Raw genomic sequence first — 12,609 nt, 5'->3', positions numbered from 1 at the left:
CAATTCTGTTGCATAGACAACCGAGAGTCCTGTGGCCCATTAAAAGCTAGCTGTTTCATTATGTTCAAAACGTACGCAGACGTCCTCGGCTCCCCTCCTTCAGAGCTCAGATTGGAAGCATTGTTCTGGGTTTCAGCCATGCAGGCAAATAGTTGGGTGGTGGCAGAGAATTCTAAACAGTGAGGTCAGAAGTGAAGGAAATGTGGGAATCACAATCAGCGGTAATTATATTTTTCAGAGCTGGCTCCAGGTGTTTTGAAGCCCTTGGGAGGACAAGCTCAGTGGACCCTAGGGGAGGGGCTAGGCACCAAGCAGATGGGGGGAGCACGCATTTGCATGAGCCAATTTGCATGAGCCCTGTGTATGTGTGTGTGTCTCAAAGGCCCTGCCTCCTAAGGACACCCCTATTTGTAAAGGCTGATGAATGAGATTGGGAGAGGAGGGCATTGGATATCCGAAAAACTCTCAGGCAGGAAGACTGGGGTGGGGGCAGCAGGGGGTGAAGCACATGCGGGCACAAAGCCAGCTCATCCCAGAGGATCAGATGAAAGCGCATTCGTCGGCAAGTGCCTGGCCAAGTCAAGGAGTATGAGACCTGCTACAGATTCGATGCCCCAAATGAAAGACATGGGTCTCTGGCCTGGGGGGTGATCCCCAACATCTCCTCCTTTGCATCGCTCGCCGATGACCTTCTCACCAGCAGCGATGCCTGGCCAGAGCACAGGGCAGGAGGCAGCAGGAGCAGCTCCAGGGGGTGCTTGCCAGGACGCCCTGTAGGGTGGGCACCCTTGGAGGGCCCAGTGCCTTTCCTTGATGCTGCCCCTGGCGGTATGGCCAGCAACCATGCGCGAAGCAGGTTTTGCTGCAGAAGGTGGCCTCTAGCGCACCACAGATTGCTCTAGCTAGTTCGAACCCTGCCGAATCTTCCTGCTTCTCACAAGTCCGAAGGAAAGAGGGAGCCATGCAAAGGAAGTGGTGGGAAGGGCTGCAAACACCTGAGCACCTGAATGCGGAATGCCCAGGTTCAATCCCCTGCCGCATCGCCAGGTAGGGCAGGCAAAATCCTGGGAGCCATTGCCCAGAGAGCTGACCCAGGCTAAGGCAGCGTCGGAGGCTCCTAGGAAGTGCTTCGCGAGGCCACCGATTCCCACGGGAAAGGAGCAACGCACCCCTGCGCCTGTGTGTTCGAAAGGGAGCCCCACTGAGCTCCATGCGGCTGGGCCAGGGGATGCTTGCGCAGCTGCGGAGTCTTAAACTCACGCTCAGAGCTGAGCTGTACCACCGTTATGGCTGGGTATTACATGGCGAGGGGCGCGCTTGGAAGCTTACGATGTAACATTACAATTTACATCCCCCAGGATGGAAACTACGCGGGGCGGGGGTTAACAGCGGGGAAGATACATAGACTTAAGTTACACTAGTTGAGAACACAATCCCGTGCAAGTTCAGATGGAAAAACGGCCTACAACACCCGGCATGCCTCATCTGGGCACGCTGGGAATTGTAGGCCGTTTGTCTACTTAAAAAGGAGTCCGTCTTTTACTCACAGCAGGGCTAAACGGGGCAGGAACAGAAAAGGCGACTTAAAAAGTCATGAAGGGAGAGAGGAATTAAACAAAACGAAGGAGGGATAAATGAAGGAATCGGGAGACGGAGAAATGAAGAAGAAAGGAAACCAGTGAAAGCAGCGACGGGCAACTTGTAGGATTTCAGATTTTTTTTCGTCCTACAACTCCCATCATCCCTCACATCTGGCTGTACTGGCTAGGGCTGATGGGAATTGCAGGCCACTAAAAAAATGGGAAGGACACAAATTGCCCACCCCTGGAAGGGAAAAAGGAAAGATCGATCCCTCCCTGCCCGGGAAGCAGAGCGCGCAGCATGGCGCACGCCCCTCTTTCGACAAGGGGAGGGTTAAAGGCCACCCGCCCCCTCTTTTGCATGCCCTGACGTCACGCGCGCGGGGCGGGGCCAAGGAGCCAGCCCCGGAGGCGCGCGCTGGCGCGCACCCGTCCGAGCGCGCGCTCAAGGCGTTGTTTATGTGCGCGTCTGTTTGTGCGCGCGCGCGGGCGCGCCGATGCGCCGCCCCTCCCGCGCGCCCTGGTTCGTTCTCCGGCTGGCCACGCCGTTCCAGCCCGGAGCGAGCCGAGGCGGCAGTGCGGGGAAGGGAGGTGTCCTCTCGCCGGTGCTGATGTTGGAGCGAGGAGTCGCTGCCCTCCCGCCGCCGCCGCCGCCGCCGCCGCCGCCGCGCAGCTCCCGCCGCCGGGGAGTGCTCTCCCCAGCCCGTCTCGCGAGCGTCCGCCGGTGCCGCCGCCGCCTCCCGCCTGCTGCGGGGCTCGCCGCTCGCCGGGACCGAGGCATGGGGCACTGAGCCGAGGCCCTCTGATCGCCCGGGGGAGGGGGCAGTAGCGTGCGCGGGGCACCCGCTCTCCCGCTCGCTCGCTCGCTCGCTCTGTCTTTGCAAAGAAAAGAACCCAACCCTCCGAGGAGCCGGGATCGGTGGCCGGGGAGAGAAAGGACAGCAGGGGAAGAAAGCGCGGGGAGGAAGGAGAGGGCGGCAGCGGGGGAGAAAGGAAGCAAGCAAGGAAGACCCCGATTCGCCCACGCACCCGCTTTGGAGGGGACCCCAGATCCGCGATCGCGTCTGCCGCGCGAGAGGCGTCCGGAGCGCAGCGCGCGCGCCCGGGGAGATGACTTGCCGAGAGGACCCGGTCTAAGCAGTCCCGGAGGAGGGCGCCGCCGCCGCCGCCTTCCCTGTGTCCGCCGCGCTCGTTCGGGCAGCTTCGCCTCCGATCCCGGAGGAGACCGCGCTGGCTTGGAAGGAAACAGCTGGCCGCCGACAGGACGCGCAGCGAGCCGCTTGGAAGAGAGCGATTGGCCAGGAGCGGGGTCGCCACGGTCGCCCGCAGCCCACCCTCTCCTGACTAGTTTCTCCTCCCCGGGAGAACGGGAGCTTCGAGCGCGCTCGGCACTGACTTGGGGCGGCCGCATGATTTGATTTCCTCCGGTGGATATTCCATCCCTCCCGCGTTTTGATTTTTCCCTTTTTGGGTCCCCTCGTTTCTCGCTTGTTTTAACGGAGCCTTTTGGAGTGGATCCAGTTGATGCTGTTGCCAGTTTCTCGGGAGCATTCTTCGCTTATCGACCCGCCCCTTAGGTGTTGCTTCGTCCGTTTGAATTGGCACCCCACCATCCCGACGGCCTAAGGAACTCTCTCCAATGGCTGGGAAACTGCACAAGGGCCGGTTTGGGGGCTGGTGGACTACAGGAGCTTGCCTGGTGACGCTTTCCTACTTCCCAGGTGAGCGAGCGTCTGAACGCAGCACCCTCTTTCTCTCTGCTCTCGTGTCTGTGTCTCTCTCTGCTTGCCAGGTCCTGGCGGAGTCCAGCGCGAGTGAGATGGTCTCTGTCTGTCTCTGTTACGGGGCTGAGGAGTGGAGGAAGTTGTGACAATGAACTGGAGAAGCTTTGCTGGGCTTGGCGCCTGCCTGGGAAGCTCCGACTCCTCGGCGGTGTTGGGGCAAGGAGCTGGAGAGGATCACGGGCGCACCCCCTCCCCGCGATCCAGCCGGCAGGTCCCAGATTCCTGCCTTTTGAAATTCGGTCTTGCCCTCCCGAAGTCCTGCCCGCGATCTCTGCGTAAGGATGCGCAGAGGCAGACGCGGTCGGATCACAGTACCGAGGATCTCTTGCCCGTGCCTGCACCCTGTGCAGCCAGGTGGCAGGGATACCACGCGAGGTCTTTCGGGCCGTGGCCACCCTTCTTCCTTGGGCACATGCCCTGCTCCCAGCAGGCGCGTGGCAGGCAAACTGTTCCTTCCCGTTCCCCCAGCTTCAGTACCCCCCCCGCCCCGCTGCTTTGCTCTACTTGACGTTCTGAGAACGGGAGGAGGTGCAGCCTTTGGCGGGGGGGGGGGGGTCCCTTCTCTAGATCGTCCGTGTGCACCCAGCTGGGTTGCTCACCCACCTCGCCAGCCCTTCTCAGCCCAGATTTCTGCCTCGTGCTTTTGTCTGGCCATGGGTTGATCCAGGCACAGGCCAGCAGAGTGGCAAGGAGACGGAAGGAAGGGCTGTCCTGTCCGTGGGGATGATGGAGAGGGCTGGGGGAGCAGGGGGATGGGGAAAGGGGCAGCCCACACCTGTGGTGTTGGTGGTGTCGCTGGAGATGCCTGCCAGAGGCCGGAGCAAGCCGGGGTGTGTGCGTGTGTTGTGTGAGTGTGCTTACAGGGAGGATCTGTGCGTCTTGCTAGGAGATAGTTCTTCGGACTGTGGCTGCCGGGCCACCCGGACGTGCTTGTCGGGTGTGCGTGTCCGTGGGTCGCTGTTGCCCCCCGCGATCTGCCATGAAGGCACCGTGTGTGCTGCAGTGGGAGGGGTTGTTTTTTGGTGAGCAAACTCTGCAGCGGACAGAAAGGGGGATGCACGGGAAGGAGGCAGCTGCCGGAGACAGCTGATGGCTCGGAGTCCCAGCGGTGGCAGAGAGCTGGGCTTCGCCGTGTGTCATTGTGCGTGTGACTCATAGCGTCAGCGGCATCTGGAGAGAAAGCTTGTACGGGAGTCCCTTTAGCAAGCAGCTGGGCCGGTCGGGGCTCGCGGGATGTGCTTGCTGCTCCTTCCCCAGACCGGGCGCTGCTAGCCTTGCATTGCCCTCCGGAGGGGCAGCGTGCGAAGAAGCACCCTGCCCGGGCTCTCTGGGGAGGTGGCGATGCCGCTGACACAGCAGCAGGGGGCCGGCTGAATGAGGCCTGCGGGCCAGGGGGTTGGGCAGGGCGGGCGGGGGGGGGGGGGAATGCAGGGCTTTTGCTGCCAGGGGAGGGGCCAGAGCTGGTGCCCCGGGGTCATTTGAGCAGGCGGCAGGAGAGAAGGATGCCTGCAGAAGTGAATGTGTGGAGGGGGTGCTTTCTCACCTGAGCCCAGGTGAGGTGGCTGCAGGATCTCAGAGAAGGTTCTCTGAATGAGCAGTGCCGTGGATGGATAGGAAGCAGCCCCATCGCCTTGGGACTCCTTCCCCAGAGGATTTTCACCCGAACCGTGTCACTGGCCCCTGGTGCTCTCGTCAGCCCAGTGGCAGGATCGTGGCACGAAGGGAGCTGGGTCAAGAGCTGTGCTTCGTAGCCCAGCCCCAGCATCACACTGTGACACGATCATCCCAAAACTGGAGGGGAGGACTAGATTTTCAGGACATGGGTACATGGAGCTGAGGATATGGGGAACTTTAAGCCTCAGAAAAGGGAGGCCTGATGGCAGAAGAAACACCATCAGTATTGTGGGGGAGCCAAGTACTTCGGGTCTCCCCATTTTTCTTCCATAAGCTTAAATGAATGAGATTTACTCTATGAAATCACAATCCAAGCAGGCATTCACTTTCCATATGTGTTCCTTTACTGTAAGGGTGAGGACTGAGCAGCCCTTTCTCCAAAGGCAGTTGGACTACAACTCCCATCAGCTCTGCTCAGTTGGGGCTTATGGGTATTGAAGTCCAGCAGCATCTGGAGGGCTCCTGGTCTCCACCCCTGCTTCACTAGGTAGGTAGTCATGTACTTAACACACACGCACTCGTCACTGAGGTCTGTCTTTCTTTGCCATTCCAGGGCGGAAAAAAAAGAAGCATATTATGCAAGCTTTCTTTCTGGGAATATCATGTGTTTTAAGAGCAGAAAGAATGTGATATTTGTGTTCCAAAGGCTTTGGCTTTTTGCTTCCAACACTCAAGATTTGTCACTGAAATCTGAGAGCTGACATAATACACAGGTTCACCAATCGCTGAACGAGATGGCTGGAATAAGAACATCGCTTGGAATTTGAAAGGCGCATATCCAATCTGAGGGGTTTTTAACTAGATTTTCACACAACTGAGCATGGAATTTTGAAATGTGAGAGTTGCGATGTGTGTTCTGAGAATGTAGAGGGAGCAAAGCAGTTAGCTCCGAGTGGGGCATTTGCCATGTTCCTTGCCTTTGGCCCAAATCTCTGCTCTGCGTTTATGCAACAACTACATACATGGTGGTTTAAGTTATATGTAAAAGAGGGAAAGCCCCTGCCCCAAGGAGCTTACATTCTCCATGCTTAGGGGGGAAAGCTGAAGAAAGAGGGAAGCCAGGGAGAGACTGCAAAGAAGAATAGTGAACAATTGTAGTCACACTTCTGTAGCCTTCCTTCTACTTCTGCGTGCAGGTAGAGGGGTTCTGCCAAAGGCTTCTAGTCACAGCATGGTGCCCATTCATTCATTCCATTCATATTCTGCCTTTCTCCCATTGTAGAACTCAAGGTGGCTACCTGAGGTTCCCAGGGGGTCTCCCCTCCAGGCTCAGGCCAGCCCCAGGCTTCCTGAGCTTCAGCAGGGTGGGCGCCTCATGTGATTGAGACATTCATTCTGTTGTGTGATTCAGCACATGTCAGCCACCATGTTCTCAGGTGACAGAGAGAGCCATGTTCCCTCCTTTGGGAGTTCAGCTTACATTGCTAGTTAAGACCACATCTGCTCACGGGAGCAGGGTAATTAACTCCACTCCTATTGACTTCATTTAGGAGCTGAGGGTCTGTTCAAATCCAGAGCATGAATTTCCTGGGCTCACTGCTGTATTTCTTAATGAATTCCCTTCCCTCTCACACTCTCAAGGGGAAAAAAAACCCAAGACCCAAACCACTTTTATGTCAAAGAAGGCTTTAGTAACAACTCTGGCAAAAGAAGACTTTGCTTGAGTAGCATCCTGCAGCGATGAGTTCCATTGCTTAACAGGAAAGGCATGATGGTAGTTGGGAGAGGACAGCTATGTTTGTGTGCATGTTGTGAATCCTGAAGTCTGGGAATCTGCTGATCAGCAGGAGGAAACAAGAAGTGGGGCATTCCACATGGATTCATCCTGCTTCCCAGGTCAAAAACCCTCTTTCTCCTCACCCCATCTCCCCGCCCCCCAGCAGAATTTCTTGGAGAGAACAGAGCTGTTCTGTTGTGGGGTCAGGCTGCAACAGAATCAACAGGCGGTTTGTGAGATTTTTCCTCTGCATTCCCTCGTACATAGTTAATGTACAGCACTTCAATGCGGATATATATGTCTTTATTACACTGTCCGCTTCGTCGGTTTGCTTGCCTCTCCTTGTTACAGTGTTTGCTTTTTCTTACATACAGATAAAAAGGGATATATTGCCATAAAAGTGATAACAGATCTCCTTAAAAAACAACAAAGGCCCCACCTCTGGTTCACATATTCGGTTTTAGTACCATCAGCTCAACAACCCATAATGCATATGCTTCCTGCAGTCTGTGATGCAAGCTGCGTACTTTCCTTTGCCAAGTCTATAGCAAGATGTATCCGGCTTGGGTGGCTCAAGATGCAAAGGCGGTGGTGGTGCATCACTCGGTGGAATCTGGAAGGACAAAACGACAGGCACCTCAGGAGTGCTGGATGCCACCTTTAGCTGCAACGCTATGCATGTTTAGACAGAAAGAAGCCACGGGACTATTTTCTGTCTAAGCTTGGATAGGATTGCACCCTTAGTGGCTTTTTAAAAAAAGAAGCAATTATTTGCCTGTCATGGAAATGGGTGCGATATGAGGCCCAGAGAGGGGAGGAGCCTCACAGAGTCTGCTTCACAGTGGATGGTGACTCTGAAGTGGGGCTGCCCATTCCCAGGTCACCTCCTCTGTCACCTCCGATTGCTGGGATACCAGGTTTCCATGCGCAAATTCCTGCTCAGGAAGGGCCTCCAGACAAGAGCTGATGTGGGGATGGTGTCATTTGGAGCATCCAAGGCCCTGGTCTGGCCAAGGCCTCCCGTCTGCCATAAGAACATTTGTGCCATGACTTCTCAGAGGGACATGGATCTTGATTTTCCTCGCCTTCCTTGTGGAGTTGGATTGATTCGTCTCCTCCATGCTTGAGGCTTGAGCATAGGGTGTGCTGAGCAAGGGAACGGGGCTCTCTCTGCGTTGCGCATGAAACTGTGGAGTTTGGCTTCCAGCTCCACCATGAAGCGGCAGAGTGGGAGAAAGATAATCTCTGCCTCAGTTTCTCTATCGGCCAACATGGGGCAGATCAGGAGGCTCGCAACCTGTTTGCTGTTTCGATGCTGCTGTGCATGGCACAGGGACAAGGGTCACCCCTTGGGAACCTTAGGAAAAGGCTGGGCCATGAGTCTAAATACGCACGCTCTTTTAAGTCTCTGGAAAACCATGAATAATGGTAAGAGGTGTTTAATTTTTGAGCGTCTGAGAAAGAAATGTGGAGCTGCTATGGTTCAACCCTGCCTCAAAGCTACAGCCTGTAATTTTCAGCATGCCAACTGGCTTTGATTGGCAGTTACTATGGGAAAGGCACTTTGCACACGCTCAGGGGCACATGCTTATTACAATTACTTCCTGGGTCCCAGGGCTTAGCTAAGGAAGCTAAAACAGGTTGAAGGGCTGATCCTCATATCCAATTAGGCCCTGGCTTAATAGGATGGGGAGGTCAAACCACTCCCGACGTTGAGATGACAGAGAGGCATGTTCTTGTCTGAGAGCTTTCATCACTAGGCTGCAGGATTAAAAGGATTTGTTCAGGGTCTCAGAGGATGAGCAGAAGGCAGTCCTTGCCCCAAGGAGGCTGCAATCTAAATGTTGACAGAGGAGGAGCTAGTGTGGGCCAGAGAAGGAGAGAGATGTGGCCAGGGCGATTGGGGAGAAACATTAAGCGAAGGCCATGGCTCACAATCAGGGTCCAACCTCCAGAGCTGTGGGTCCAAGATGGTGGTGGCACCCATACTGCAAAAGGCTTCCTTGCGTCTCCATCAAATTACTGCAACAAACACAAGACACCTTTCTGGGCACTTCATTGGCCAAGGCAGGTAGGCCAGTGGCCAGGTGAGAGCAGAGAGGCTGGTCAAGGTGTATCAAGCCCAGGGAGCAAGAGCGAAGGAGGAGGAGCGTGTGGTTGGTGGGGCCGTGGTGGGTTAGCAAAGTGTTGTTGGGAGAAGCGGCTTGTAGGGAGGAACTCGAAGGGGGTGGTTGGAGGGCTGGAGAGGGAGATCATGCGGTGTGAGTGGGAAAGGCAGCAAAGCCCTCATCTTTGTGGCGGATGTCCTCCCCACAACCTGACACCAGCATCTTTTGCCCAAGCAGCAGCGTTAGCTCGTTGGAGGGCTGCGTAGGGGAGGCCATGAACAGCCCCCAGTTCATTCCCCAGCGTCGCTGCTTGAAGGATCTGGGCAAGGGACCCACGTGGGCCTGAGATGCTGGGAAAGAGCTGCCTGCCAGGATAGGCGGCCCTGGGCTCAGTAGGCTGGCCGGTGCTGCATCTTTGTCCAAAAAGCTTCTGTGTTCTCCTGGGGAGAATGGCATGGATGAACTGGGTGAAGCAGGCAGTTCACTGGGTGAAGAGCCTTGAACTGTATTCAGGTGGGCTTCTGGAAAATGTGTTAGGTGGTTGCCAGGTGGGCGATGGTGGCTCATCGGTCCAGAAGACAGCTTGCCCACTAGCTACTATCCCGACTAGCAACACACACTTGCAAGACGGAGCCGAGGTTGTGAGGTCTGATTCTCTATTTAGGGAGGAGAGATGCCACAGGGAAGCCTGCCGGGTTGGCCGTTGCTCCATACGAAGGAGAACACTCCCCAGCTCAGTCTCCCAGAAACCTTTGCAAGGTGCTTGGGTTCTGTGGGAGATGTGCAGGACCTCTTTGAGAGGAAGGGCATCCGGAAGGGCTTGCTCAGTGCAGAACAGCCTTGCCCAACCTGGTGCCCTCTAAGGGGTTGGCCTACACTTCCTAGAATCTTCCAGGCTGGCTGGCTGGAAGATTCTGGGATTTGTAGCCTGACCCATCTGGTGTGGTGCTCGCCATCTGCTTTCCGACCTTGTGCATGTGGAAGGAAACAACTGATGTTTATGGGATGTCACTCAGTGTGTTTATGGCATAACATGGAATGCAGGTATGACCTGTTTCTCACGGAATTTGCCATGCATGATGTTTCCCGGGGTAAAAACGATTGAGCTTGAGTGAGGACAAATATCAGCACAGGCTGAACAAGTAGCTGTTGCTCTACTCCGGCCAATGAAGAGTTAAAATAAGGCAGAAGTGTTTTGGATACATTGGAGAGACAAGGTTTGAGCAGCAGCAAACCCAAGCTTGTGGCCGCCTCATGTTGATGCACAGTCATGTGGGGCAGAATCTCTTCCCCAGGACTTTATTTTCCAGGTGTCTTCTCTATTTCTTCCACCCAGTGGTAAAAGGCAATATTAGGCAGCCTGTCCATTTCAGAGTTGTAATTAATGTCTTTCAGATGATTCTCCCTTGGGAATATGTGAGAGCATACTTATATGTCATTGAAACACATCCACCTCCTGGCTGAAATGGAGCTCATAAATAGTGACGATGAAACTGAAGGCAACCAACAACCACAGTAGAAAGGAACCGAGCTCTATGGAAGTATCTGAGCGGCTGTCAGCCTCTCATACTCATTTTCTGGGCTGCTAAAATTAATCAGTGTGTCAATAGGACACAATACTTTCAAGGGAGGGTTCCTCTACATTTAAACAATGTGAGCCAAGAGCTTGCTATTGCCTTAGAGGTGCAGAAGTATGCCAATTAAAAATTCTGCATAATCTAACATTTACATCACGTTAAGTCTGCTTTAATTTTTGTACTCAAATATTTCAAGTCATGTTCTTGTGGTGTATTGGGACAAAAAATAGCATAGGGTGCTTTTTCACTTCCTTGTTTACTAACTGCTTGTAAAATAAACAGATCACTCTAAGGCAAAGGAGGGTAGTTTGACTTTGGTCTACAAGTCACTCCATCTGCAGCCAGCATAGCAAGTGAGGATGATGGAGCTTATTTATTTATTATTTATTTAGGAGACTTCTATGCTGCCCCATTCACCGAAGCCTCAGGGCAGCTCACATCCATAAATAAAGTTCCTTAAAGTAATATAAATTAACAATATAAATTAAGTCAAGTCGCCCTGGCCAAAGAATAAAATGAATAAATACTATTAACAATTAAAATGACATTTGAATAAACGTAAGAGAGTCACAAGTCATCCCCCCTCCTGTTTGCTATAGGACATCAGAACAATCCCCCTTGTTAACTGATTTGTTTCCCTTGCAAATGGACCTATGCAAATTAACTTTATTTCCATTGGAAAATGTTCCAATTTTCTGGCAGAGTGGTCCTTTCATCTTGAACAAATTAGCCCAGGTGAGCTTTGCCAGGGAGTGGAGCCCTTCCCTCGATCTGCTGGGGTGGCAAACGTTCCTTGTGACCCAAATATGTCTGTCATCCTGAAAGCCAATTCCATCCCTCAAGCCTCCCTGGGAGGAAAGCGGTCACAGCCGGACATGATGGTGCGTGTGGTCAGCCCATTCCAGGAAGGACTTTCCTTGGCATGGAACCCTGGGATAAGAGCAGGTGGGTGGTGCAGCCAGGAAGGTCCGTTCCAGCCTTTGTTCTGCCTCGCTCATCCAAGGGGTTTGCCACAGTGCTGAGAATTTTATTTCATTTCTGATGCTGCCATTCATCCACTCTGAAAGGTCCTTCAGGCAACTCCTTGCACCCCAGCTGAGTCAGAGCCAGGGCCAGAGCCAGAACCAGAAGAGCTGGCTCCCAGTTGACCTGCTTTCCCAGGCCTGGTCTAGCCGGTGGCACCTCAACTCCCTCTGTCTGCATCTCCCCTCCTGCCCCCCGCCTTCCCTCGCCCCCAGCACCGTGCTTAACAGGGGCCATGGAATAAGTCAGCGAGTGCCCCATGGGGTGTGGCACGCAAGCCTAGATAGCGAGAGGAGGCACTCAGGGAGAGCCAGGCGGGGACAGAGGCTGGCCGCGCTTCAGTTGAAGCAGCTGTATCCTGGGGCAGGAAGAGGTGCGTCGTCATCAGGTGTTCTGCCCCGCATGGGTGTGCCGCCCGCCGTGGGTGGGTTTGGCCCGGGAGGAGGAGAGGCCAGACAAAAAGGTACCCAGAGGAAGAGAGATGACATAGGAAGGGCCCAGGGGAGGATGCAGAGCCTGGGAAACGGCGCATCCAGACCTGCCCGGAGAGCAGTGATGGAAATGTTGCTTGTGGCCTGCTGCAAGGAGGAGAGAGGTCTTCTTCTCCAGGTGGAATGCTAGAAGAACAGGCAGGAAAACTGGAACTGCTCCAAGAAGGCTTGCACATTTGACGGTGGTGGTTTCCCAAAGAAGGCATGAGATGCAAAGCCGTGGGAGTGCAGACGAAAGCCAGGGCTGGGAGACGTGCATCGACACCGACACACACAATGCCAGGAGGTCTTGGTCCCAGCCTGAGGTTGTCCAGGCAGCAACTGGTCCACATTCTAGGGAGGCAAACAGCTCCCTGTCCAACAGAGGGAAACTAATGAGCAAAGGGAAAGAACAGGAGATGCAGTCCATTCCTTGCCTTGCAAATTTTCAAAGGCAGCCCCCTATGTTGGCAGGAAAGGTGCAAGTCCTTGTGTTCAGAGCTTCAGAAACTCCCTTTCACCACCCCCGGGACTACTTAGTGATGGGTCTGGTTTAACTTTCTATAATCTGTCTTTCCAAATAATTTCGCATTTCTCTGTTGAGTTCCAGCCTGTCAGGGCTCAGGCTGTCTATTATACATGAACATCTTGTATCTTTGCCCACTCCTAGGTTCAC

At 54.4% G+C, this 12,609-nt stretch overlaps 1 protein-coding gene across 1 annotated transcript in view; it reads left to right on the top strand.

The window, feature by feature from the left end:
* The first annotated feature begins 3,095 nt into the window (after nucleotides 1-3,095).
* NECTIN1 (nectin cell adhesion molecule 1) overlaps nucleotides 3,096-12,609 on the top strand; it is a 157,442-nt gene continuing 147,928 nt past the window's right edge. The window contains exon 1 of the mRNA XM_044439659.1: nucleotides 3,096-3,301. Within this exon, the coding sequence (XP_044295594.1) occupies nucleotides 3,220-3,301 (82 nt within the window). The 5' untranslated portion in view covers nucleotides 3,096-3,219. The remainder of the gene's footprint in view (nucleotides 3,302-12,609) is intronic.

Source organism: Varanus komodoensis, unplaced genomic scaffold, assembly GCF_004798865.1.
Source record: "Varanus komodoensis strain SLA01 unplaced genomic scaffold, ASM479886v1 scaffold35, whole genome shotgun sequence".
Lineage (NCBI taxonomy): Eukaryota > Metazoa > Chordata > Lepidosauria > Squamata > Varanidae > Varanus > Varanus komodoensis.
Note: the sequence above shows the minus strand (reverse complement) of the source record. Positions and strands in the feature narration are given on the sequence as shown.